The 26,916-nt window shown below is 37.8% G+C and overlaps 1 protein-coding gene and 1 long non-coding RNA gene across 2 annotated transcripts in view; one reads left to right on the top strand and one right to left on the bottom strand.

Moving 5' to 3' along the window:
* The first annotated feature begins 3,960 nt into the window (after positions 1–3,960).
* The window catches only part of ass1 (argininosuccinate synthase 1), a 30,099-nt gene continuing 7,143 nt past the window's right edge, over positions 3,961–26,916 (top strand). Inside the window, exons 1-11 of the mRNA XM_028026303.1 lie at positions 3,961–4,100; positions 5,258–5,383; positions 6,491–6,559; positions 6,843–7,031; positions 8,679–8,735; positions 8,833–8,907; positions 9,767–9,837; positions 9,927–9,957; positions 17,598–17,688; positions 20,773–20,857; positions 21,388–21,452. Coding sequence (XP_027882104.1) covers positions 5,282–5,383; positions 6,491–6,559; positions 6,843–7,031; positions 8,679–8,735; positions 8,833–8,907; positions 9,767–9,837; positions 9,927–9,957; positions 17,598–17,688; positions 20,773–20,857; positions 21,388–21,452 — 835 coding nt within the window. The 5' untranslated portion in view covers positions 3,961–4,100; positions 5,258–5,281. The remainder of the gene's footprint in view (positions 4,101–5,257; positions 5,384–6,490; positions 6,560–6,842; positions 7,032–8,678; positions 8,736–8,832; positions 8,908–9,766; positions 9,838–9,926; positions 9,958–17,597; positions 17,689–20,772; positions 20,858–21,387; positions 21,453–26,916) is intronic.
* Positions 22,579–26,914, bottom strand: LOC114150093 (uncharacterized). The gene is made up of 2 exons (XR_003596666.1): positions 25,140–26,914; positions 22,579–25,103 (listed from the first exon to the last, which is right to left on the bottom strand). It is a non-coding gene; the product is annotated as an uncharacterized LOC114150093 (long non-coding RNA).

Genomic DNA, 26,916 nt, shown 5'->3' with positions numbered 1-26,916 from the left:
CAATTTGGCTCCTTCATTGATGCCAATTTTTGTTTCTGTTTATATTTAAGTATGGCTATTAGGGGTGTGAAAGACTCCAACAATCTCCCCTTTGCTTTTTTTTTTCTTCCAATTTCCAGCACTACAGTGGTTTTTACATTTGTGCACATTCAGTCTCGTCTGACTGCCAGTTTATGTGGAGAGGATAACGTGTGCATTATATCCTAAGTGGTGGATTGCAGACATCATTTGTTGGAAAACCTCACAGTTATCAACTCCCAAGACTTAGCGGTCACTTTGTACCGTTCGTCTTTGACAAAATGCCTAACTAGTGAACTGTGTATGACTTTACAAAGTTAGTTACAATGGCGGAGAGGGCGGTTCGACGTTTGTGAAACATATTCTGAGATGTAGAGCAGAGGAAGACTGAGCTCAGTCACTAGCCACATAGACTCTTTGCTCAGTGTTTCTTACCCTGTGGGAAAAACTTTTTAAAAATATTCAGTGTATTGATTTTCAGAAGGTTATATTGTATTTTTTTTTCTTTTTTTTTTTTGATTTTGGAAGCTCATGGTGAAAAAAATAAATATTCAAAATATAAAGACCAGATCAAAGTTGTTTTCTTAAAAACCAGAGGGTTTTAACTTATCCACAAATGCACCACACCAGGTATTTTTTTTTTTTTGTTTTCTTTTTTTCTTTAGAAAAACAAAATCCTTAGTCAAATTCTCAGTTTTTGTGAGAGGTGTAATAAAAAGATTTTCTCTAACAAATACTGACCTCTACTGAACGAACTTGGTAAATGTTGGTGAACTCAATATAACAGGATAGATTTTGTTGATTAATTTGACATCGGATTAATTCAGGTTTAAAACTGATTGGTTTCATATTTAGATTTTAAAAAAATCTAAATGCAACGAATAATGGCAGAAAGTTGAAATTATGCTGATCATGAGTTAACTACATAACAGTTGACGACTCATTATGGGAAAGACTGTATGTTGCTTTTATAACCTCACCATCTCTTAATCTTGTGGCCTCAAGTTGACAAACTTGTGACAAAAATAATGTACCACTGAGAAAACTAATTTACATAAACCAAATGCCATCAGAAATCACCCAAAGAGTGAATTAAATCTTTATCACTACCGAAAATTACTTTAGTTAAAAATGTTACACGGTTAATTGTAAAGGCTTGATGTATTTAGCTGCTACCTTTGCCTTTATTTTCTTTGGATAGCAGCATGCAGAAACAGGAAAATGTTGTCTGGTGAGATTTTTACCTTTGCTTGTAATATTATCCTATTGTTTAACTTTGGCAACAAGTACCATGTGTGTCCAACTTTGGGTCCAGAGTGATGAACTCAAATGCGCAGCAGCAACTCTGGTGAAAATGAACCAAACTTTGTCGTTTTAAACAAAAAAAAAAAACCTGTTTAAGCCTTGCTGCAGCTTTTAATTGCTTTCTGATGGAATTTTCCTGTGATCAGAACCGTCTAGGTATTTATGAATAGTTTGTTTCTAAGAGAAAAGCATAATATTGCACAGCATAATATTGCATAGTAACTAACTATAATAATCTTTCTGCACATGGTAGACATTTAGGAAAGTTTCAGTCTTTAAAAAAAAAAGAAACTCCAACGAACATTTCTAATGTTAAATCCAGTGTTGTATAAAGTACTGAAATCTCAGAGTCAAGTAAAAGTATAAGTACCTCTCCAAAATATGACTTTGGTAAAAGTCCAAGTCACTGGCTGAAATGTTACTTGAGTTAAAGTCTTAAAGTATCTGAAACTTCTTGTACTTAAGTATGGAAATTACTGTAAAAATGGATGTACTCAAGTAATGTAATGAAAAGTACAAGTAAAAAGTAAAACAAAGCAAATGCAGTTTGAATGACATTTTTTATATTTTGGTAAACTTGCTAAATACACTTAAAATAATGTACCCAACCAAGTGCAGGCAAAATTAAACCTGCTAATAGATATCATCATCATCATCATTTAGTTAAGAAAATTAGGTGCTTTACCTATAGCACAAGGTTAACTTAACCTGCTTTACAACTGAACCAGCTTCTTAGTAAACCCTCCAGGACAGAAAATACAAAGTTTTTGTAAGCCTTAAGTTTTCCCTTCAAGTAAGGTCAGTGCTGAAAATGAGAAAAATAAATAGTACAGAAAATGCGGCCAACATGAAGAAAAAGAGCTGTTACGATTACTCTACTTCACAAATCAGTGAATCAGTCAGTAGGTGGTGCACACAACTGGTCATTATGCAAAAGAAAAAAAGAATTGGGAGGGAAATGCAGCTTATTGGCATCTGTAAACCTGGTTTTGAACTTGCATGCCTTTCCTATATTCGTTAAATTTAGTCTAAATTGCTATCGCTATGGCTTCTGTCCCCCTTGAACAGAGGAGTCTAGGTAGCCTGATACAGTCAACATTAGGCCTAAGCTAAATACACCACGTGTGGAACTGAAACAATGCCAAACAAAGTTCATTTATGGTCAACGTTTCACAATACAGTAGTGTCTAGTGACCAAGCTATAGTTACTGAAACAGGAGGATTATAACCATTTCATAAGAAGTTACCTCGATGTGTTTCTTGAAGTTGGACGGGGAGTTTTTGTAAGATAGAATTTCCATGTGACTGCTACTGATTGCGAGACTTGCTTTGTGTTTAATGGGAGAAGCGAAACAGGTGTATCCTAATTAAAAGTAAAGAAATCAAGAAATGGCAAAAAATGTGGAATGAAGATAAGAAAGGAAGAAGATTATATGAAGTACAAAAGTCAGTTCAAATTCGAAGCATTAATGAACGAAACAGAAGAGAAGAAATAATAATTAGTAGATTAAGAGTAGGTCATACCTACTTAAATGACATGCTTTATACAATAGGGAGGAAAAATAATGATAACTGTGAGAGATGTGGAGTGAAAGAAAATGTAGAACACATATTGATGAACTGTAAGTCAAATGAACTCGAAAGGGAAGAATTAAAGAGAATAGTTAGAAATAGGCATGAATGGAATCTTAAAGGTATATTAGGAAATGAAGGAAACATAACAGATATTCACAAATTAAGGAAAGCATTGTTTATTTATCTTAAGAATACAAAATTAAAAAATAGAATTTAATAGATGTGAAGTAATGCTTCTACACACTCATGTACAGTAGGTGGCGGTATGCACCTTAAAGTTGCTTGTGATCCGCCATAATAGAAAAGAAGAAGAAGAAGAAGTATCCTATTGGTGGTGATGAACAAGCCCAGGCAAGCAGGCTACGGACTTTGTTCGGTAGCCTGCTTGCTACTTGCTAATCAGTAGGTGGGGTCAAAACACTTTGTTTCTCTCTCTCGCTTTTTTGTAACGAGTAACTAAACCACACATTGAAAATGTATCGGAGTAAAAGTACGCAATTAAGTTCGGAAATATAGTGAAGTAAAAGTGAAAGTCATCAAAAATTTTCATACTCCAGGAAAGTATGAAGTACTCCAAAATATACTTAAGTAAAGTAGTGAAGTATTTTTACTTCGTTACTATACAACACTGGTTAAATCATTAGAAATGTTTGAAGCGCTTTAATTATAAAGCGCTTCAAAAATAAACACAGCTAAACTTAGTGCTACAAAAGACTATGTATCCCATAAAAATACGCTAAAAGAAAAAATATACATACAGAACAATAAAAGATTAAACACAATAAAACCAAGCAATTGCCAAAAAAAATTCAACATTAAAAGAAAACAGACAAAGATTTTCACACATTTGTAATGGAAATCTGTGACATATTTACTGAGGGTTATCAAAGTGCGAGACGCTCAAAACGGCCGGTGCGCACTCCCCATTCAACATCCACCTTTCATTCTGTCTTATCTATTAAGCTAAAAAGGACATATTATTTGGGTATTGTGTTAATTTACAGTATGTTTTTTTACATAAACAATTTCTGTGGAGGGGAGGATGACGGGCAGTCAGCTGGTTCTGACGTCACGAGCGCGACCTGAGTGACGCAGCTTGGGCCAAAATCAGTCGTTGAACCAAACGCGCTGCTGCTCCTCGCCTTCCAGCGTTCGGAACTCGTCGTGTCAGACCGTTCACTCATTCTTCATCTAAGTACGCCGTAAGTACACTTTAATTGCGTGTCTGTATGTTTTGCATTTAAATGCTGTTCCTGTCATTTAGGTGTTATGGCAACCCAATATGGCTGTCGTTAAAAAACGTGTTAAAAATATCCTGCAAGACACGTTCTGTGGCTCATCTTAAAACCGAACTGAGCAGGAAAAACCTTAAGCACATGCAAACTGGAAAATGTCCATAGATGATATGTATTTCTTTCTGACATATTTTTTTTTCATTAGCAGGCAACCCTTCTTGTCTTTTTATAAAACTACCTGTTGAGTTATCATTCTTCTAAAACCTCTCCCTTTTGGATCTAGTTTAAGATTTAATATTGCATATAAATTAAAAGTTCCCACCTTCTTCAAATTAGACAAAATTGGTGTCAAACGTTTGTGCTACGTTTGTGCTGGTTTGTGCAGCAAAAATTTTCATTTGTGCAGCTATCATTTTAAAGATATTAAGAGGGCTGGTTGACCTTTGATGACCTCTAAAACATTTCTTAATATCTTTAAAATGATAGCAGCACAAATGAAAATCTTTGCTGCACAAATCAGCACAAACGTAGCCGAGTTGATTGACACCCATTTCGTCTGATTTGAAGAAGCTGGGGGGCTGGTTGACCTTTGATGACCTCTAAAAACATTTCTTTATATCTTTAAAATGATAGCGGCACAAACGAAAATTTTTGCTGCACAAACCACCACAAACGTAGCACAAACGTTTGACACCAATTTTGTCTAATTTGAAGAAGGTGGGGGGGCCAACTTCACTCAGGTCATATTTTGTTGCTATATTTAATGTGTCATCTAGTTAAGAAGTAGGGATTAAGGCAGAATTATTTTTTCTTTGATTGATTGTGCTGTCAATTAATTACAAACTAATTACTTTTCATTGTCTAAAATGTCCAAAAGCCTCTGTTACAATTTCTTATTTTCACACTAAAGTCGATTTATTTTTCTGGGATAACAAAGAAGTTACTGTTTTTTGCCCAAGTGTCTAAGAAACAGTAACTTCTTTGATATCCAAATAAACCTGACTGGTCACATTTCAGACAAAGTAGTTTTGTGTAAAATATTATGTGACTCATTGTCTACTCTTGTTACAGGTTAACATTTTTAATTTATTTCCTTCTGCTCCCTCTCCACTGTTGTTTTGCAGCCTTTGACCCTGAAATCCCTCATCATGTCTAAAGGTACTGTGGTTCTGGCCTACAGCGGTGGGCTGGACACGTCCTGCATTCTGGTGTGGCTCAAGGAGCAGGGCTATGATGTCATCACATATTTGGTAAGGTTTTACAACAGGTGTTGTCATAGCAAGTGGCTCCAGCTGCTTTTGTATGTTAAGTACCTCTCAGGTTTTACGGTCTGCTGCTTATGCATTTTGTCAAGGCACGTAGAAGTTGACTATACTCACGTCTCCAAAAAGACAGCAGCACTGATTATCTCTGATCACTGGATTTGTCTGTAATGCTGGTTAAGTCTGGATGGCTTTACTCTTTGCCCCGGGGGTAACTAAGAACTGCGATGCAGGCAGATTTTCTTGCTGAACTTCACTCATTTGTTCTGTGGTTTGCTAAATGGGGGTGGGAGGTGATCGGCATGACATGAGGCGCTGGATTAAAATGGACATGTGTATAATGCAGTGGTGCAAAAAGACTTACAAAGATATAATCTGTTAGTGGTGAGAAATGTATTGAATCAAGTGCATGTTGAATAATATATAGAATATTATTATTATTATTATTATTATTATGAATTTACCAGTTTTCTTTTTAAGTTAGTATTTTGCTGACATATTGCAAATCCTGTTGAACGTCAGAACTTACCCTGGCTCTTTCTGTTTGGTTGGCTATGATTCATTTTTACAAAATGGGGATCACTGGCTGAATATACGCTATGTTTTTATTATGGGAGAAGTTATTCATATGTACAATATCAACTACAAATTAGGTTTTATCAGTCATTTGTGATGTAGATGTGTTTTCTGTTTTTTTATTTGTGCTTTCAGCCATGTTCATAGTAACTCGTACAATGAAAATATACAGTTTGAATTGTTTCCATTATATTAGTTCTGTTATTATTTTTATTTATTTATTTTTTCTGGGGATTTTTTGCTCGGAGGAAGACGTGCCCTTAATTTATGTTTATTTCTGGCTTCGTCTGTCAAGAGATTGTTTTATTTCCTCTGAAGATGTGCTTTGAATTACAAGAAGAATGAATGGACACAATTAACTTATGCACGGACATGAGGGCTTGTGTGTTTATGCATTTAGTGCAAATATCATGACTTCTTTCAATGTGTTTATTGTGCCTCTTTATTATGAATTTATTTTAAAAGTTTAATTATTTGGTTTAAAAAGGCGTTATATTAAATTCAGCTGTCTCCTTCCAGGCTAATATTGGACAAGATGAAGATTTTGAAGCTGCGCGAAAGAAAGCAGAAAGCCTCGGCGCAAAGAAGGTGAGAGACACTGAAGTGAGACCCTTTGGTAGGATATGAGAGACATTTAGGTAGATTAAAACTAAGCAGCTACAGCGTGTACTGTGTTTGAACGTGATCTTAATTGATATTTAGATGTTACAGGAATATAAATCTTTGTAATCAATGTTATTTTGTCTACATTTTTTCCAAACTCACACCAAACACACTTTTTTGTTTTTTTCTTAGAAGGGCAATGTCTCATATATATATCAACCTCTATTTAATTGCAAAATAAAGCTATCTGATTTGTGTTTATGACCAGGTTTTCATTGAGGACCTACGCAGGGACTTTGTGGAGGACTTCATCTGGCCGTCGGTTCAGGCCAACGCTGTGTACGAGGACCGGTACCTCCTGGGCACGGCCATAGCGAGGCCCTGCATCGCCCGTCGTCAGGTCGAGATCGCACGCAAGGAGGGGGCTCAGTTTGTGTCCCATGGGGCCACCGGCAAGGTAAAAGGCCTTTTCTCAGAACAAGCTAGATAACTAGGTCATTGCACCATTTAGGCCATACGTTTGCAAGGTTGAATATTAACCATTTAGAAAGGTACCGTTTTCTGTGATTAAGTCATCCATTCACTGGAAATTTTCTGAATACACAGTTCTTTACTCTGTATAAGTCAGCGTCTAAATGAATCCACATTTTTTAGCATCTTTAAATTGGTTATACAATCACAACTTCCCTATTTTTTTTCATCATTCTAAAAAGTCAACATCTTTAAATATCTTTGCAGATAAATTTGAGCTTGTTATGCAGGTTTCCCATCAAACCGTCATCAATCTCCATTTCCATGTTTGCCTCATTAGGGCAAATTTCCGCCCTCATCTCATTAGGACAAATGACTGATTATGTTTTAAACCGTTTGTGTGGTTCTGTTGCAGACATATTGTCTGGTGATATTTGTTCTGATCGGCGTTTGGAAGTCATAAATATGCAGATTTGGATAAATCAACAGAAAATGAGGTGAAAGTCTGTCACTCTCTTGTAAGCAGACCTGGAATTTATAAAAGTCTGTAAATACAGTTATTACAATGATGTTGCTGTTATTTGAAATGTTTTGGTAAAAAAAAAACATTTGTTCATTTTGAAAAAAATATTTCATCAGCCAATGTGACTCAAAGTTATTTAATCTTATCTGTTCAGTATAATTCGTCATTTGAAATTAAAACTCTTGCAGTTTTTTTTGTGAGCTCTTTTTTTGACCAGTAGGTGGAGCCAAACACTGATTAATAAAGTTCAATTTTAAAACTTGAAACACTATAGAGCACTCCACAGCTTGTACTGACTAGTGAATACTCGTTTGTCTGATTAAGGTCTTAATATTCAACATAGCTAACTAGATGTAGACAAATGTTTGGGCAAAAGTCAATCATGCTTCTTTGAGTAAGCATAGAAAATTTCACCAATTTACTGTATCCTGTAACAGTTTAGAGCTAAATTGTAACAATTTAGAGCTAATTTGTAACAATTTAGAGCTAAATTGTTACACGATAATAAAATCAACTGGAAGTATTAGGCAACCTTTTTTTTGCCATGCTATAAAATCATCTCAAACTAAAAAGTATAGAAGGGAGGAGAACAAATCTGCAGCAAAACGTGGCTTCTTGGGGTCACCAAGTCACCATGACAACAATTACTCAACATGCTTGAAAGGTGCTTTGGAGGCATGCATGAAAAACCTCTTCTTTTGTCCGCAAATGTACATCGCAAATGTAAATTTGTAAAGCTTGCTTCAAAAGAATTGTTTGATAAATGTGGATGGCACTGTACTTGTTATTTTTCTATACAAAAATCAAAATTGTACCAGTTATTGCCATCATAAATTATTGTGATTTCTTTGTTATTTCAAGTTCTTTTGCATCTTTCTGCGTAGTTTATGTTCATCAACATCAGTGGTTGAACAGAACTGGCCACTCAAAGAAGTGAAACAAATGTGTGAAATTGTGTGGATTTTGTGTTTGTCTTCAACTGTTTTTGTCTAATTTTATTGACCAAATATGAAACAGATTTTTGTTTGTAAGTATTTATCAAAAATACTATGCAGGACAGTTATACCAAACTGCTGGCTAACAGAGATAAACCAGTTTTCTACCTTTTAGGGAAATGACCAGATACGCTTTGAGCTTACGTGCTACGCGCTGTACCCAGAGGTCAAGGTTAGTTTGGTGCTTTTATTTTTTTTTACATAGGACAAAAATGACCTAACATGTAGAATAATATCACAACAACTGTGTGTTTGTGTGTGTTTATCAGATCATTGCGCCGTGGAGGATCCCTGAGTTTTACAATCGCTTCAGGGGGAGAACGGACCTGATGGAGTACGCACAGGTAACTGTAGCTGTCTTTCTCATTGCCAGTGTATAAATAAGGATTTCATATTTATTACTGATGAGTCTGGCAACTAAAAGATGTTTTAGTTTGGTACTTTGAGATAAAATGCTCCTGTTTACAGAAGGTTAAAGGTTTAGTTTTAAAGTTTCCATCGCAGTAATTTTTACCTTATTACCACGTCACTAATATACCTTTTAATGTCATAAATGTGTTGTTTTATAAAATTAGAAACATTTAGAAGATCAGTTCATGCTGTATATCTTCTCTGTTGCTCTCATAGATTTATAACTTCTACATATTCAGCAAAGCTCTTTATATTTTGTTCAATTGTTTTTCCACTTTCCGTCTCTTTTAACTGCAGCAGCTTATTTTCCTCATCAATGATACACTATTTTTTCCCATCTGTATTCTAATTTCATTCATTTAGCATTTTTAGCTCTAGATTTATACCTTGTTTTAATTTTCCCCACAAAAACCTTCTCTGCCCATTTGTCCAGTTGGTTTAATGTGATCCTGGGCAGTTTCCTCCACTAGAGGGCAATCAAGATGTTTTTAGTAAACATTTATTTCCTCCTTGCATGTGGCCCTTTAGTGATATAATACAACCTTGAAAACATGTTTTTTTTCTCTCTCTCTTTTTTTACCAATATACTAAAACATATTGTCAGTGTTTTGCTGTTTTAGCTGTGGAGGACCAAAGGATTCAGAGGAAATGCGTACATGTTGGTTTCACAGCGTACAAGGAAATCCGCTGCTTGAATTTGTTTTTCCAGAACCTCTTCACACATATGTGTTTATCGTCTTTCTCAAGTTGTTTTCTGTTATGTAACATATCAGCGATTTTGTTAAATCACAGAAACATGGCATCCCAGTTCCGGTGACCCTTCGGGCCCCCTGGAGCATGGATGCCAATCTCATGCATATCAGGTGAGGATGACTAATGTAAAGTACACTGTCATATGTTTTTTCCAGTTAAAATAAAACATAACAAATTCTTAAATTGTATCTCTTTACAGCTATGAATCAGGCATTTTGGAGAATCCCAAGGTAAGTTGTTGATGTCGATCAGAAAGACTTTTAACCCTTATTTCATCACTGTATTGCTATTTGATTACAGGAAAGTTGAATCATTTCTAAAACTTTTATGATAATTCTGGGATACCAATATATTCACAAGACCTTACTGAGTTGATTTAGCAGTATAGTATTTGCTGACAGTGCATGAAGTACTTTTATGAGCTTAGTGTTTTGTACCACAATTCAAGCATCTTCTGAAACCAAAACTGATCATGGTTTGTTCTGATAAATCAAACGCAAATCTAAAACCAAGTCCCAAATTTGCACAGTCTGTTAGCTATTTTCAAAAATGTTTATTGTTTTATTTCACCTTGATGGAATCTGGGATCAGTTTTAATTTAAATTCATTAATTTATACATCCAGTCATGGTTTTCTGCATATCTGATACTGGATCCTGTAAGTAACAGGTCCTGGATGGAAATCCAGACATCCCTCTTGTCAAAGACACTCTCCAGTTTATGTTTAGGGGGCTCCCAAGACATTCTCAGGACAAAAGAGATGAAGTTTCCTTCCAGTGGGCTCTCGGTCTTCCCCTGGGTCTCCTTCCAGGGGAATATAATTGGAAACCGTAAGGACTTCCAGAAAGCATCAAATTGAGATGCCTTCTCAACTAACTTCTTTCAATACGAAGAAGCAATAAATCTACTTTAATGCCCCCAATCCATTTATCCATCTCTTGTTTACTCCTAAACAAGACATCAACTTGCTTAAGCTACTTAACTTGAGTAAGATACTGATCTGCAACCCAGAGGGAGCACTCCACCTTTTTCCAGTTAAAATCCAGGACTTCAAACTTTGAGGCGTTGACTCTCATCCTTGTGGCTTTACACTTGGCTGTGCTTCATTCTAGTGCTAAAGGTTATGGTTTTAAGATGCCAATAGAATAACATCATCTGCAAAAAGCAAAGATGAGGTTCAAAAACCTGACATTCTCTTCGCCATGACTACACCTTGAGATTATGTCCAGAGTTCAACCTGCACAGAGAAAAAGCTTGATTTTTGATTTCTCTAAGATTGAGTTTAAAAGCATTCCCTGCACCTTGAACACTTGCAGCACCCCCAACAAAAGCCCTTTTGGGACATGGTTATAACTCTTCTCCATATTCACTGGACTAGACTGGACAGACGAACTCCCATGGCAGCAACACTGGACGTCGGTTCTACAGAACAAAATCCACACTGCTCCTCCTGAATCTGTTGTCTCCTAATAAGTCAGGGTCACCTTTCTAACACTCTGGAGGACATTTTTGAATATAGGCTGCTCAAGTTAATGTGATCATGAATGTCAACATAAAAAGCATACCAGCACCTAACTGCACTTTATGGTGATCTCTTAGTCCATTTTCTCAAGTACAAACCTTGATAGAGGGATGATATTAAATGTTTTTTAGGAGTTGAATACACCAAACATTGTTGTACAGAACAGTAAAACTTCTCCACCTTCTAATGGCCCAAGCTCGGCTGACTCGATCCACATTGAACCATGAGAGAGACATGAGTCTGATCTCTGCCAGAGGTGAGAGGTCAGTCCAATGTGCACTGTTTTCCCCCTGACTGTCCTCCGAAGCTCCCATCCTATGGTCGATATGTCTGCGTCTGTGTCCCTCCTCACCCCGGGTTCTCGCCGGGCCCTGGGAAGAACCTGGGACACACAGACACTGACTTGTCGTCAGCAACGCTTCGACTAATTCCCAATTTCATGGGAGCCTGGGAGGGGGAGAGGGAAGGGTTAGGGCGTTGCGCCCAGCTGGGGCCTCCTGAGTTCCAGCCCCAGCTCCTCGGGACCTCATTGTCTGGATGGCCGCGCTGCCGCAGGCTGCGACGTGGGAGGGGAGCCACTTCATCTTGACACCGTGACACCAAAATGTCACCAGTAACAGTTAAGTACAAAGACAGTTTGCCAGACAGATGAGTCCCCGATGCACAGGGTGTTGTAGCAAGGAGAGGGGTCCCGCTCTGCTGGAGAGGAGATTCAGGGGCAGGGCCACTGTAACTCACAGACCTCTATCTCCCTCGCTGCCCCTTTCCCACCCTTTCACTTCTTCTTTAGTGCCCTGTCCTTTAGCCGTCCTGTGGAGAAATGTTTTGAAATGAATGAGGCGGGCCGACTCAATAGCATAGCGATGTATGATGACAGTCCTCTGCAACTGATTTTATTCAAGGGCTTTGCTTTGGACCATTTACTCCAATACTGAATCGATTAATAGCATTAAATACAATGAAATATTTATGGTGCAGAGGTCTGAAGTGGTAAAAGGATTTGAATACATTACCGGAGCTTTGAAACATGTTTAATATTTCTGCAAATTAATGTAGCCACAACCTCTAGGCTCTCAATTTATATTCTACATCTATGTTTATGTTTATTAAATGAAGCGGTTTCTAAATTACAAGTATAGCTGAAACCAGATGTAAAAACACACAATGCTTTTTCTTATTATCTGATATTAAACTGTAGACTGTCCCCTTTTTTGGTTCAGGCGCAATTGCAAACATTATTTCTAAGTAGCTAAATAATGAGCGAGTAATTTTATTTTATTTTTTTTTTTTGCAATAATTTTATCAAGCTCACATGTTTACATACCCCAGGACTTTAAACTATTTGGGAATATCCAGATGATGCTGTTACAGCTTTGTAAGCTCCTGTTAAGTTAATTAATTCACAATATTTACGCTAATTGGGGGGGTATACCGTTTTAAAGCAACACTTCAAGCAATACCACTCAACTTGGAAGAAGCCATAACTATTAAAGCTTTGCATAAAGCATATTACAGTTTGCAAATGCACTCAAAACATAGAGCTTAATTTTTAAAGCCTTTATAGCCTGTCCTGTGGTCTGATGAAACTCAAATTGAAGTGTTTGTCCATAATGACAATTTTTCAAATTTAGACACAAAAGAGGAAGCCTGCAAGCCTGAGAATAGCATTCTTATAAATTGTATAATAGGGGTGACAGCTTTCAGTTTTGGAGATGTTTTACTGCAGGATGGATGGGTACACCTCACAAACATATGAGGATGGCATGGGGAAATAACATATGTAATTACTTGAGCAACATCTTAAGACACTGGATCTTATAATGGACAATAATCCTAAGTATATCACCAGATTAGCAACAAAGTAGTTTGAGGTTTAAAAAGTCAGTCTTTCGGGGCGTGCCGTGGTGGCGTAGCGGTTAGCGCGACCCGTATTTGGAGGCCTTCAGTCCTCGACGCGGCCGTCGCGGGTTCGACTCCCGAACCCGACGACATTTGCCGCATGTCTTCCCCCCTCTACTTCCCCGTTTCCTGTCAGCCCACTGTCATATAAGGGACACTAGAGCCCACAAAATACCCCCTGGAGGGTTAAAAAAAAAAAAAGACAGTCTTTGATAAATTTATTATCTTGTTTCAACTGTAAATAAAAGTCAAAACTCTTACACAAATTAAGCAGATTATTAAAATCTAATGTACAGAAATCACAACAAATACCAACCACGGAATTTCAGCACAAACACTTAAACTAGTTGTCAAGCTAGTTGGAGGGGTGATGATTTGGACTGGATCTGCTGCCACACATAACTATTTCAACTTGCCGTCATTAAATAGACCATGAATTTCTCTATAAACCAAAGTATTCTTGAGGTTAATTGACACAGTTTGTTTCATCCCTGAAATTTGACCAAAACCGTGTCATGAATCATGACAGTGATGCAATTATTCCATTACTGACCTAATTGTTTTCACTGTATATTGTTTTTCAAGAGTAGGTGGTGGAGTTCTGTCTATTTTTATTTTTTTTTTATTGCACTTTATCTTACATTTAATCTTACATTGAAATTTTGCGCACTACATTCGTCCTTATATTCCAGGTGTTTTTACCTGGAATATAAGATTTATTTCAATTTCCCCAAAATTAACAAATGAAACAGCAACACATTTGAATTCCTAAACTAACATGTCAGATTGTGATCAATCTAAGAAGTCATCTAAAAGAGGTCGGCTTGTTCTCAGTATCTCCACTGTGTATCAGCCTCTGTCCCTCCTTCAATTACAACCCCAAAGGCTAAGGCCAGACCCGGACCATTCAAATGTCCCCCTCTACCCCCACCTGTAACACAATGGTCCCTCTTTGCTTAGTGCTGTCACATTAGGAAATGTCCAAATGGTCGCTCATATGTTTTCCTGCAGATAGGAGCCAGAAGAGTTCAGGTTACTCTGTTATTAACAACGTATCCGTCCTGATAACCCCAAACCTTGCTCTTTTCTGACACAGTGACCTTAAGCCCTTTATTTACTCATTTGCATCTGGCAGCTTTAACCTCTGTGAAGCAATGCAGCTTTGACTGGTTGTTATTGTGTTATTTCATACATTTGCCGTGCACCTGATAACTGCATTAGATGAGTATTTCTTATTAAATGCAGTAAATCATTTGAGGTTGCGGTTGGCTTAGAAGATGCAACAATTAGATGCAAAAGCGTTCATAATCTTATATATTCACATTTTGTCATGTTACAATTGCAAACTTTAATGGATTTTACTGAGCTTTAATGTGACGGACTAACATAAAGTAGTGCATATATTGTTTATGAAGTGGAAAGAAATGATACATTGCTTTACGGATGATTTAGATTTTTCTTAAGTAGCTTTCTTTTTGTAATGTTACAGCTTGCAAATAAAAACTGGCAAAGATTCCAGTTTATAGATGTTCGAAGCTGGTAGAAACGTACCTCAAAAGAGTTGGATCTGTAATTGCAGCAAAATGTAGTCCTACTAGGTTTTGAGGACTGAATAGAAATTTACTTAAAGCTTTTCTGGATTTTTTTATTTGTAAAAAAAAATAAAATTGAAAAATATATCATTTTCCTTCCATTTTAATTGCACTGGTATGATGATCTATCACCTTAACCATAGTAATAATATTTTTTTTTAGGAGTACCAGCATTAGATGAGAGTAAAGCGTGGCTGAATACAAATGCAGGGTGCAGGTTTTATGTTTTTACTTGTGAATAATTTTGAAAACTACTTGTCTGCTTTCTTGCGCTCCAAAGTTAAAGTTAGGGTTAGGGTTCTTTTTGTCGGCCCATAATGTAAAATTCTCCCAAAAATACACTGACGATCTGGATGAAAAGAAAACGTCTTGTAAGGTAATCTAAATTACAGATTTAAGAAGCTGTTATTTTATTTATAGGTATTTTAAAAACTGTATTTTCGACTCTTATTCTCGATTTTTCAAACATTTAATCCATATCAAAGCAAAAATCAAGATTTTTTGAGTTTCCATTCATTACTTATGTAATAGCCCAAAATACCATGATGGGAAATGCTTGGTATTTGCTCATCATTTTCCTCCACACATGAGCACACAGAGCCCATCCTCAGGATGCCTGACACTCATCCTGAGTCATTAAAACGTAACCTCATTCTTAATTACAACCTCTGTCACCGGTGAGCTTCCCCGATCTCACCGGGTTCTTTGATCCGGGAGGTGATGAGCCGCTGCTTCATGTTGACTCAGAGCCAAGGGAGCGAAACGCAGAGCCTCATCTCACTAAGAGGAAATGAAAACTTGTTTGCTGCTGGTCGTGCGGCCTTCTGGTAAGATGGATGGTCAGCGCAGAGCCTGTGGGGGTAGGAAATGAGCTTGTCGGTGTGTGTGTGTCTACATGTGAATGTGTGCTTTGAAGCAAAGAGGTCAGAGCTTGCCGTGTGCCCTCGCTGCCCTCAGGCCTGATGGGCTTGACCTGTGAAGAGATCTCTGCGTCCAACTCGGCTTCCACTGCTGTCTTCATTAAAACTAACGGACACATCGTACGTGTTAGAGAATAGAAATCCCGCCTCCTGCAGATTACATGCATATTGTTTTATTCTCGGTTCAGATTGCTGTGTTTGCATTTCGATAAGACGCACCGACTTGAGACATGGTGATTTAAGCATCACTTCCAATCCGGTGCACCGAAGATGCCCCTCTTCCCCGCTTTTCACTCCTACTCCTACTACCTCTGCCTCCTTTGGGGCCCTTTTGGCTTTGATTGAAACCCAATGAGGCAACTAATAGGTGGAAAAATAGAAATTTACTTTCATGCGTCAGCCTTCTTCTTTTTTTTTTTTTTTTATTCTCTTGCTGTATGCGGGCACGTTTAGCACAACAATATCGCTGAGGCAAAGGCAGCCAAAGGAACTGCTCAGCGCTACATGATGGTGCGCTTCACGGCCCATTTCCCACCAATACCCCTGGCCCCCCGCCTTCTCCATCTTTACCTTTGCCTTTCTTTCAGGGCCACGGCTTTGGGACAGGTCCACCTGCAGGGGGTTTGAATTGAAATGCATTGATCTCCTGCTCACTGGAAACAACCCTATTGGCTTACGCTCTTTTCTTTGCTTTGCTTTCAGGAAGTTTAAACTCTTGCTGTCGGAGCACGGATGAATTTTCACACATTGTAGTGTGTGTACATCAAAAAAGAATAATCTTAGCTGTTTTTTTGTGTGGGCTTTCTAAGGCTTCATTTGATTTAGGTACATCAGAAATTTGACAAAAATGCATTAAAATGTTGAATTAAAAAACCCCCCTCTGATTTAAGCTGAAAAAATCAGCTTTTCTTCTCTTTATTTTATTTATTTATTTACTTTTGCTCAAGCATATTGTTCAACCAATAGCTCTTTGTATCTGAAGGTTAAAAAAGCTTCCCAAAAGTATTTATTCCACCCTCCCTTAAAGAGGAAGCATCAAAAGGCTTTTTAGAGTAGTCATTTTGTCCCTCTCCTGCAAACTCTCATTTGGCATCTTTCAGGGCACTGAAGCAAAAAATAAAGGAGAGGGAGACGCTCGCCTTCTCTCTCAATTTTTGTGTTTAGTTAAAAGGAAGGAAAGTGATTGCGCTGCTCGTTTTCCCCTCGCTGACAGGCAGCCAGCGGATGCCGATTAGTTATTGTATGATCATTTCGAGTCTGGTAAAGCTTTCCATTTAAATGCACCCAGCAGTTATTTTGCATAGTTTCTCCCCCCCCCCTGCAATTTGCCTCAGCTCAGGAGACATTGACCATCGTCTTGTCCTAATGCGGTGTAATTGTCGCAGGAACACATCAGCCGGGTGGAATCGTCACACCACCGTGCTCCTTTAGGTCCAAACCGCGACTCACTGAAATCACTTAGCAGTCAACTGGAAAAAAAAAAAAAAATACGACAAATGTCTGTCAACCACAATCGCCTTCAGTGGGATTTGGTTTTTAGATGCTTGTTGTCGTGCGATGCCCATTTAGGAAGAATCTCCTGAAAATAAATCCGAGGAGAAATGTCACTCAGAAAATCAGAGCTGGAAAACTGGAAGAAGCGTCGACAGCTATCCCACTCTTCGTTTCACTTTTCCTTTCCTTCCCCCTGCAGCGAAGGGCTTCCCGGAGAAAATGAAACCAAACAGAGGATAAAAATTGCACTTTTATCTTCCCTCTGCTCTTGATGTTGTTTTCAGAATGGAAACCTTTTTCACGTATTGTTCTCTCAGTTACTTTACTTCCTGTCTGTTTTCTCCTCCTACTGCAGTCACTGTGCTGCTCTCCTGACAAGAATCTCTGTGTTATTAATCAGAGGGAATGAAGATCATAAAAGTTGTGTTTCTGTTTGTTCTTCAGAGCCATGCTCCAGCTGACCTCTACCTGATGACCAAAAACCCAGAGGATTCTCCAACTGCCCCAGATGTTCTGGAGATAGAGTTTAAAAATGGTTTGTCTGTTTCTCAGTGTCCCACCTGCTGACTTCCCAGAAAATCAGCTTTTTTTTTTTTTTGACATCTCAACTTTAAAAAAAACCCCACCCATGTAGAGTTGGAAACATCTAGCATCAGAAACGACAACCATTTCTAAATAAAGACGTTATTTTTTTTCATCACCAACCAATCAGTCAGTAGAATTGTATTCACAGAGCACTTTTAAAATACTAAAATATAGCATAAAATCCCAAACAGTTGGTAAAAACAATTCCACACTAAGAAATGCTAAAATAAGTAGATAAAGATATGATTAATTAACCAGCAAATAGATTAAAATGATCATATAAACTGTAAAAACTCCAAAACATATTTTTCATAAAGAAACATAAGAGCCATGAATAATTCAGTATATACTTGAGATTCTAAAGCTATGCAAAAAAGAAATGAGGATGAAACATAAATTACCTCTCATTTGTGATTAAATATAAATAGGGTGTAATTATAAAACTAAATTGAAATAAAACAATATTTAAAAAATTGCAGTTGAAATGGTATCAAGCAAAAATTTAACTTACTTAAAATGGTCTCATTCCAAGGATTGAAATTTAATTTTAATTCCAATACAAGAACCTTAGAAGAACCGAATGATCTGGTGGGTTTGTGAGGCAAATGCAAATCAAATAAATCAGATAGACACGATTACTGTCAGATCTGTAGGATCAATAAACAGAACCTGTGTGACAACATGAAGCAGGACAGAATATGTCAGATACCAACAGATCATGTCCTGTCTGTAGAAGATCAAGAACAGAGAAACAAAGTGAGGAAGGAAACACTTCATCTTAGCATTCGATGATGTTAAAATAGAGATGGCCATAACTGTCACTTTAAAGTTGACCCCCTGCATTTTATTTCCACTTGGGGCCACCCAGACTTATCCTTAACCCCTTACACCATCACTTGGCCTAAAACAGCCCCGTTTGGCCCCGGGGCCCCTCCCGCAAGCCGGAAGCATTAACTCCAGTTTATACTCCGAGTCCAGAGGGCCCGGAGAAACGATCTTCAGAGACGCCGGCCGCAGGGCTCCGGCTTGAACACAAGAAAGTGTCACATGTTTGTGCAGAGCGAAAATGGCAAGACACATCCAGGCCTGAGGGCGAGTGACACAGATGTTCCTTCATCCTCGGTCACCAGGGGTGGCTGAAGTGCAAGAACATCAATCGGCTCTTCAGATCCCTTGAGGCTTGATGGACAGCTTTACGGGCCGTAATCCAAATTTTATGGAAGTTCAAAAGTTTGCCAGAGTTATGGTGGGAAAATGTGCTAATCACTGAAGCTAAGGAAATGTCAGGCTGCTGTGTCGATGTGGACCAGTGCAAGAGTCTGCCTTTACCAGCTTCCCGCAGAAAAAAGTTAACAACGGGCCAGTCTGTGACCGTTCAGCTGGAGGTGAGGTGTGCTTTTGTAAAACGGTGATGCACCAGTAAAGCCCTGACTGGTTTCGCGGGTTCCTAGCGGCCCTGCTCTCCATTTTCACACATATTCTCCGGCCCTTTTATTGAGCGCTCTATGACAAAAGCTGTTTTAGTTGTCCACACAAAGGCCCGAGCCCACTCCTCCCTCTGAGCACAAGATCAGCAAAAGAATGTTTCGTTTCATTCCCCCCCTCCCACCTTTTCATCGCTGCCTTTCTCACCAAAGTTTTCTCACTGATTAAAAAAGAATATATAACAACAGGAACCTATTGCTCCCCCCGTCAAACGCTCTATTCCCCATTTCTCTCCCCTCCCGTTTTTTTAAGGAGAAAAATTAAATTCATGCCTCCCTCCTGTCATGCCGAAGTAGTGTGGACGAAAAAGAGACAGAGAGGAAAAATGTAAAGCAGTAATTTTTCCTACAACTGTGTCTTCGCTCCCATTGTCTGCACTGTTAAGGGTGCAAAAACTGAAAATAAAGCAGCTAAACGGAACGATGGACGGGCCAACCTGAGCAGAGCGAGGATAATGAGAGCGGAGGGATGAAAGGCCAGCCCCCAAACTCCCACGTTCAGCTAATGTATTGGAGATGTTTATCAGATTGTTGGATATCTGAAGGAGTAAAGCGCAAGATTTGAATAAAACAACAAGAAAGCACTGGTCAAGCATAAGTTCATCACCTGTAGGCCTAAAAAAACTGTCCATCCATTCTTTATTCTGTCAGCAAAGTCTAAAACTTTGATTCCAGGAAAGTTTGGTTGGAAATAAAAAAAAACAAATTAATCTAGGCATGGAGAGTAGATTTCTGCTTTGTTTGGACTTTAAACTCTTTTCACGCGTCTGTTTGTTTCCCCACCTCCACCTTTGGCCCCTGCTGCTCATTGAGGACCATGAATAAGTAGGCCGGTGACAGTGATTGATGTGCACTTGGTTTAAGTGGCTTTGTAGAGGAAGTGTGTGTGGAGTAAACTTCAATGTTTTGTTTTTGTTTTTATGGAAGAATTTGCTCCATGTGTGAGATGCTGTTTAAAGGAAGAAGGATGATGGATCTGCAGATGGTTGTGTCTTCTGCACATGCTGTGAAAAAAGAGACAAAATCTCAGTGCTAAACAGAGGATGGGTAACAAAGCTGTGTAATTGAATTAGGTAGAGGCTGGCCCACAATTTCACAGCTTTCAAATGAGGAGAGCTTTTGAATTTATTAGGCTTTCTCACCGTTGCATATGTAAAGGCTTTGAGTTTTAGATGGGATTCACTGATCTCTCTGAGACAAAAAAGAAAACATCTTCAGGATAATTTATCCACTGTTTGTCATTTTGGTCTGATTAAATAAATACATTAGCTTTAATTTCATTCCCTATCTTTTTTATTTGCTCAGTGTATAAAAGCATCCCTCTGTTTTTGTTTCTACCAATTATTCTTGACCAAATCTTGGTTAATCTGTCATATTTTATGTTTTATAAAGCAAGTAAGGTTTAAAGAATGTGCATTATATGGAGAAAGTTTTGATTCTGCAACTTTTTGATAAGAATATAAATAAAATTCAAGCCTAAATGTGCTATAGTTTTCGCTTTATATTATCCGCTTATGTCAATTATCTTCTGGTGAAACTTGTTTCTCTAGGAGTTCCTGTCAGGGTGATGCATGTGAAGGAAGGAAAATCCAAAGAAACACCGCTGGATATTTTCTCATATCTCAATGAAATAGGGTAAGTGCTTTTGTGTATTAAAAGTAAAAAAAAATCTGGATTTCTTCACTATTATTTTTTTGCTACTGGCCTTAATTCTATGGCTACATAACTTGTGGTGAGTCACTGGACCAAACTCTAATTTTAAATTATGAAATATGAATCTGTAATTTTAAACCACTTTGATGTAGTCCTATAAAATATCCAAGATATTGCATTTTTATTTATGCACATTATTGCTTTCAGCACATTTTACAATGAATTGATTTTAAGAAAATTTAGGCACAAAAAAAATACCTGTTACAACTTTAATATTTAAAGAGAATTTTTAAGCACTGTGTAGGTCATGAACATTAGGTTTCAGATATTGCATTTAAGAAACTTAAAATGTAGAAACCCTTAAAATGTGCTTTACCTTCAACATATGCATCCATTTGAACTTGGTTCAGAGACTGACAGTAATCAGTGAGAAATGCAGTTTATTTCTCCATTAGGTTCACCAAATTGAATCTAGAAGGTGCGTATAATTGTGTCCTGCTCTTTTCTCTCAGAGGAAAACACGGAGTGGGCCGCATTGACATCGTAGAGAATCGTTTCATCGGCATAAAGTCTCGAGGTAAAACTTTAAAATCTGGGTTTGTTTAATCGTTTTTTCATTCCATTCTTACTGTCATATAATTTTACATATTCTGGCGCAGTCATGGCAAAAGAAATTACATCCTGTGTCATTTTTCGGAGATTAACATACTGTATAAACAATTTGTTCTTTAACAGGTTTTGTAAGCAAATACAATCTAAGGTCTAACTTCAAGTTCTTAAAAACACACTATAGCTATGCTATTCCTTATTAAACAAAAATAAGCCAATCTGGGAATATTTGTAAAAAGAGTAAGTTGATCCCAAAAACCTAGATGAATAAGATAAAATAAATGTAACAAGTTGTACTTTTGTAAATAGGCAGTTTCTCTGAAAGAGCATCCCTCATTTCATTGCACTCATGTAGGAATTTGTACAAAAATCCTTTGCCTCATTAATCTTTTGAGTGCAGCTCCATCCTTTTATACACTAACCATTTCTGGGGAAAAAAAACTATTAATTCAAGTGCATGAAGTAACTTTTAATGTCATCCCCAACAACAATAAAATACATGTAACTCAAGGATTTTTTATTTGTTTATAAATTTTAACTTGTACTAAAAACAATGGAAGAATGTGTGCAAAAGCACCTCAAGACCACTGTTAAGTACGATGGAGTATCTGTGATGCTGTGAGTCTGTTTTTCTTCTAAAAGTCCTTGGAAACATTAAAATATCATGACATACAGTATATATTTCTTTTTACATCTTTTTGTTGTATGTTGTTTTTAACTTTTTTTGTACAAGCACGTTGAGTTGTCTCTGGCTGAAAGGTGCTATGTAAATAAGGTTGCCTTGCCTTGTTGGGACTTGAACCAGAATAATCTGAAATTATTGACCATACATTAAGTCAGGGTTCTGTTATGGACCACTTAGTCTTCAGATGTAAATAATATAGAAAGCCTGTGATCTGAGCTAAAGAAAAGAGAGCTTAACAGAGGACCCAGGACTACAGAGATTGTGAAAATTTTGTGTCCCCCAAACTTGTGAAATAATATAAGCTAACACTAAGTGCTCTCCTGTTTGCAAAAAGTATCAATTATTAACAGTAACAGTGGGGCGGACTAACAAGTTTTGCACTGGTGATTTATATATATATATATATATATTTTTTTTTTCAATGTGGCTTTTTACCCGTCTTTACCTTAGGTGCCAGTAAGTGTTCAGGATGCGTAGTATTTATTTTTTTTGTCAGTATTCCTTTTCTACATCTAGGGCTTTCATGCACTTTGCAGTTATTTTACATGAGTGCTTTAAACGTCTCGCTCTGCTGCTTCCATAAAATCGGGCTGAATGACAAACTCCTCAGGAGACATCTTTTCCTTTCGTTCACCAGGAATTAAGATGTCGTAGTGATTTCCAGTCATCTGTACGCTAGAAAAAATGCATACAGTACACTGAGAAGAGGATGTATTTGTCAATGCTCCACTGGATACACATAAATACACAGTTGATTGCGTATTTGCCCACAATGTTTATCTGCGGTATTAACCATCAACTCTTAAAGCTCCTTTGTTAGGTCTCTACATGTGTTACCGCAGCCGATAAACAAGGCCAGTGTGCAGTCCTAACTTTGCAAAGATGCGCCCACGAGGACACACACGGACTCCTCTTTCCCCGCACCTCGCAATGCGCTGTGATTGGCAAATTGACTGGCCGGCAGAGTGTGACCGCGGCACAATGTGGCAGGTAGAAATTGGAAAATGGGAAACCCACTTTTCTCCCCGTCGGCTGAACAAAAGATCAAAGCTGTTTCCTCTTTGCGAGCAATAGGAAGAGGTGGAGCACAAGGTGCCCAAGTGGTTGAATAACTACCATTGAGCGCATAGGTTGGCCTCTTCTGGAGTGGCAGTTGTGTGAGCACAATAGATGATGGGAGGGATTGAACGGGGGGACATGTCATACTTATTTGTGTTTGGGTCATATTTATTTGTGCAGGGTCAGAGAGGCAGATGGGACTCAAATGGTTTGTCAAGAATCTTGTCACTGTGCTACAAAACATTCGACAACCTGTGTGTCCAACTAGCTGTCACGATGTTGTCAAACCTCTGACTTGTGCTCCGATGAGGGACTCAGAAGCCGACAGAGACGACTTCTTCATCTCCTAAAGTGTCAAACTGCTGCAGATCTCCACAAAGACTGCAGCTGAACACGTCGACACAGAAAACTTTTCTTGTTTGAAATATTTTATCAATTTATTTACAGTTTTGTTTAATAAAGTATTAAGAAACCTGGAAATTTTCCACCATTTGTCATATTGCAACCAGAAAACCTCATTCATTTGCTTGCTTGTTATGTGATACAGCAACGCAAAGTTGTTATTGGGAATTTAGACGAAAAGTAGGAATTCTAAGTTGCATACAAATGCAGATCTGAAGCATTTGCATTCAGTCAGTACTTTGTAGAACCACCTTTGACTATAAAAACATCTACGAGGTTTTTGTAAGTCTCTACCATGATCTGCATGTAGAGACACTTTTTTTTCCAGATTTCCTGGAGCTGAGCCAGACTGAGAATCGCTTCTCAGTTTGATTTAGGTTTGTTCTTCTTATGGACAGAGTTTTCAAGTAATCGGACAACAGATTCTCCAAAATAAGCAGTGAATCAGACTGGTTAATGTTTTTCTTTTCTGGCCTATAACCATCTTTTGATACTTTGTGCTTTTATATTTCAGGTAATAGATTCAACATCACATTTGATATTAAATGTTCAGCTCTCTGGATATCATTGTAGAATCCAAACCGGCATATTTGCTGTGTTGCTTGTTGCTTGTTTTTTTCCTTCAAAACCTCCAACATCTTCACAGATCAACTTGTATTTACGCTGAGATTAAAACTGCGCACCAGCTTATTTTACTATTCAGGATGATTTGATTGCAAAAGACTTTATTTAGGGCTATCAGTAGAGGAGGCTGAAAACAAATATATGCTATTACTTTAAAATATCCTTAAAAACCAAGGACCATTTTGCTCACACTTTACTGTAACTATGTTAGCCTCATATACAGCCTGAATAAAATAAACTGATTCTTGTGGTTGTAACTTGACAAATGTGGAAAAACTTTAAGAGATATGATTTTTTTTTTTTGTGCTGCCTGTTTAAGGTTGTGTTTTGCTCAGATAGTATCAGCTGAGGAAGAATTCAATCCTGCCCTGAAGCCATGCATAGTGGTTGGCATACCTGCAGCCGCTGTATAAAAGACTAAAACCTCTGAAACCACAGAGGGTCGTGTCTCCTTAAGCCCGATTAAAGCGCCACTGTAGAAGCTTACCCGGACAGTGTCCAATTATGGGCTGCAATCAGTTAAGCTAGCTCTTTTTGGCAGCACTTAATCTGAGTTGTGTTTGAGGGCAGTTTTAACTTATCTGATTGGGTACAACGGAAATGTCCTGGAGTACTCTCTGCGGCCTAGTCACCCAAAGCATTACAGCTCAAATGGGGATCTTCTGAAGCTTTAAACAATCAGTAGGTTTGCTAAGTTGGTTTTATTTGTTTGTTGCACCAGTCACTTCTCTAATCTGATGAGGAACCTTTGTGGACATTGGAATAAAATGCTACTTCTGAAGATTTGGATTGTTACAAGAAACCCAACTGTGTGTCAGATTCGCAGAATATGTAAGGAACCATGTGTTCCTTACATATGAATGGTGAATGGTGAGCACCATTCACCATGGGTGAATGGTGCTCACTTTCTCCAGATTTTATCCTTCTTAGAAATAGAGGTCATAGATTTTTCTTTTGTCTCCATTGTCAAGTCTGCCTTTCTATATTCCCTCTGCCCTCTTTTTGTTTTAGCTGACATTTAAATGACAGCTTCATTTCTCCTGTCATGTACCTCATCTTTTCTCCTGTCACCCCTCCCTCCCTGTCCGGAGGGGGTAAATTGCAGGGTACACGGGGCCCTGGTCCAGACTCCAGGCTGGCAGGGGCCTCCCAACCTGTCATTTACTCTGGACAAGCTTGTCCATGATTTGTGAGCACTATGAGGGCCTGTCAGTCACATCGCTAATGGCTAATAGAGCTGCTTGATGCCCTTTGCTTTGATGAACGAGGCCATAAGTGGCTGTTGAAGAATGAAATAATGACGGTAAAGCTTCGATAAGAGTGTTAGGACAGTAGAGCCGACGTGCATCTTCTTATAGGCAGAACAATTTTTTAAATTCCTTTTTTTCCTAAGTTCCTTTTTTTGTCACATTAAATTACTTTGCAATCAGAAACTTAAGGGCATTTTAAGTGCATAATTGTGAATTAGAAGGTTAATAATATTCTTTCCAAATAAATCTTTAAAAAGTAGTAGATACATTTGTATTCAGTCCCACTTACTGTCATGTCTCTAAATAAAGTCCAGTGCCTTCAGAAATTGCCTAATTGAATTGATTCTTCCTTCATTTTCTGAAAGCCAGCTCCATAGATAAAGGCCCCCTGATTTGGCTTGAACGCAGCACCATCTTGCTGCAAGGCAGCAATACTAACAATTGCCAAATTGTGTAATTTTTTAGAGATTGTTAGTGAGCAAACAGCTGCATGAAGATTAATAAACAAACCAGACAGATCAGCCATGAAGTTGTGATGAAGTTTAAATTGGGTGAAGTTAAAAAACAGTATCTCATGCCTTTTTATGGAGCATTCTGCAATCCATCAAAGGGAAAGAGTATGGCTTCAAATGAAAACAAGAAAACCCGTCTTTACCCCTTTATGATCTAAGTTTCAAATCTCCGCCTGGAAATTTTTGCTTTTTTTAATTGTACCAAGTTCTTTAAATGTCTTATGAGTAAATATATTTGTCAATTTATTCGTAGCTACTGGAACTCCCCCTCAGGTTAATGTCACTCTCTGCTACCGTAATAACCCGAGATTGGCTACGCAACGTCTCCCCTTTCAGAAACTGTTGGGATTTTTCAGATTGTGCAAAGTGTGACAGAATTACGGTACTGCAAATTTTGCTGGATCGTCGGCGCTACTTTCGGTCCGGAGAGGTTAAAGAAAACCACGAGGTGTCTTCTTTCAAATTTACCACAGCACTTATAGGGGACATGGTAAATGCCTAAATGCAAAATATGTGTTGGAGAAAATACTTCACATTACCAAAAACATATCTCCATGGTGAAATATAGTGGTGACAGCATCATGCTGAGGGAATACAGCATGGTGAATGAAAATATAAGTTCTTATAAATACAGGCAATGCTGCTAAATTAAGAAGTGCTTAAAAACTGGAGTACCGGAGTTACAAAGGGGAATTTTAGATTAAAGCATATTAATAGGGTAAAATGTCCTTTTCAAAAATACAGATCTAATTGAGAATCTGTATCAAAACCGATGAAGAATTTGCAAAAAAATTCTACCACATAAAATCCCAGTAATTTCCATTGGCATTTGTGTCAAAAGATAGATGAATATAAAAACTTCTGCCAGTTATTGTAGTTAATTTATTTTTTCTCTTTTTG

Source organism: Xiphophorus couchianus, chromosome 8 (genome assembly GCF_001444195.1).
Source record: "Xiphophorus couchianus chromosome 8, X_couchianus-1.0, whole genome shotgun sequence".
NCBI classification, from domain to species: Eukaryota; Metazoa; Chordata; class Actinopteri; order Cyprinodontiformes; family Poeciliidae; genus Xiphophorus; species Xiphophorus couchianus.
The sequence above is the reverse complement of the archived record's forward strand: the minus strand, read 5'-3'. Positions and strand labels throughout refer to the sequence as shown.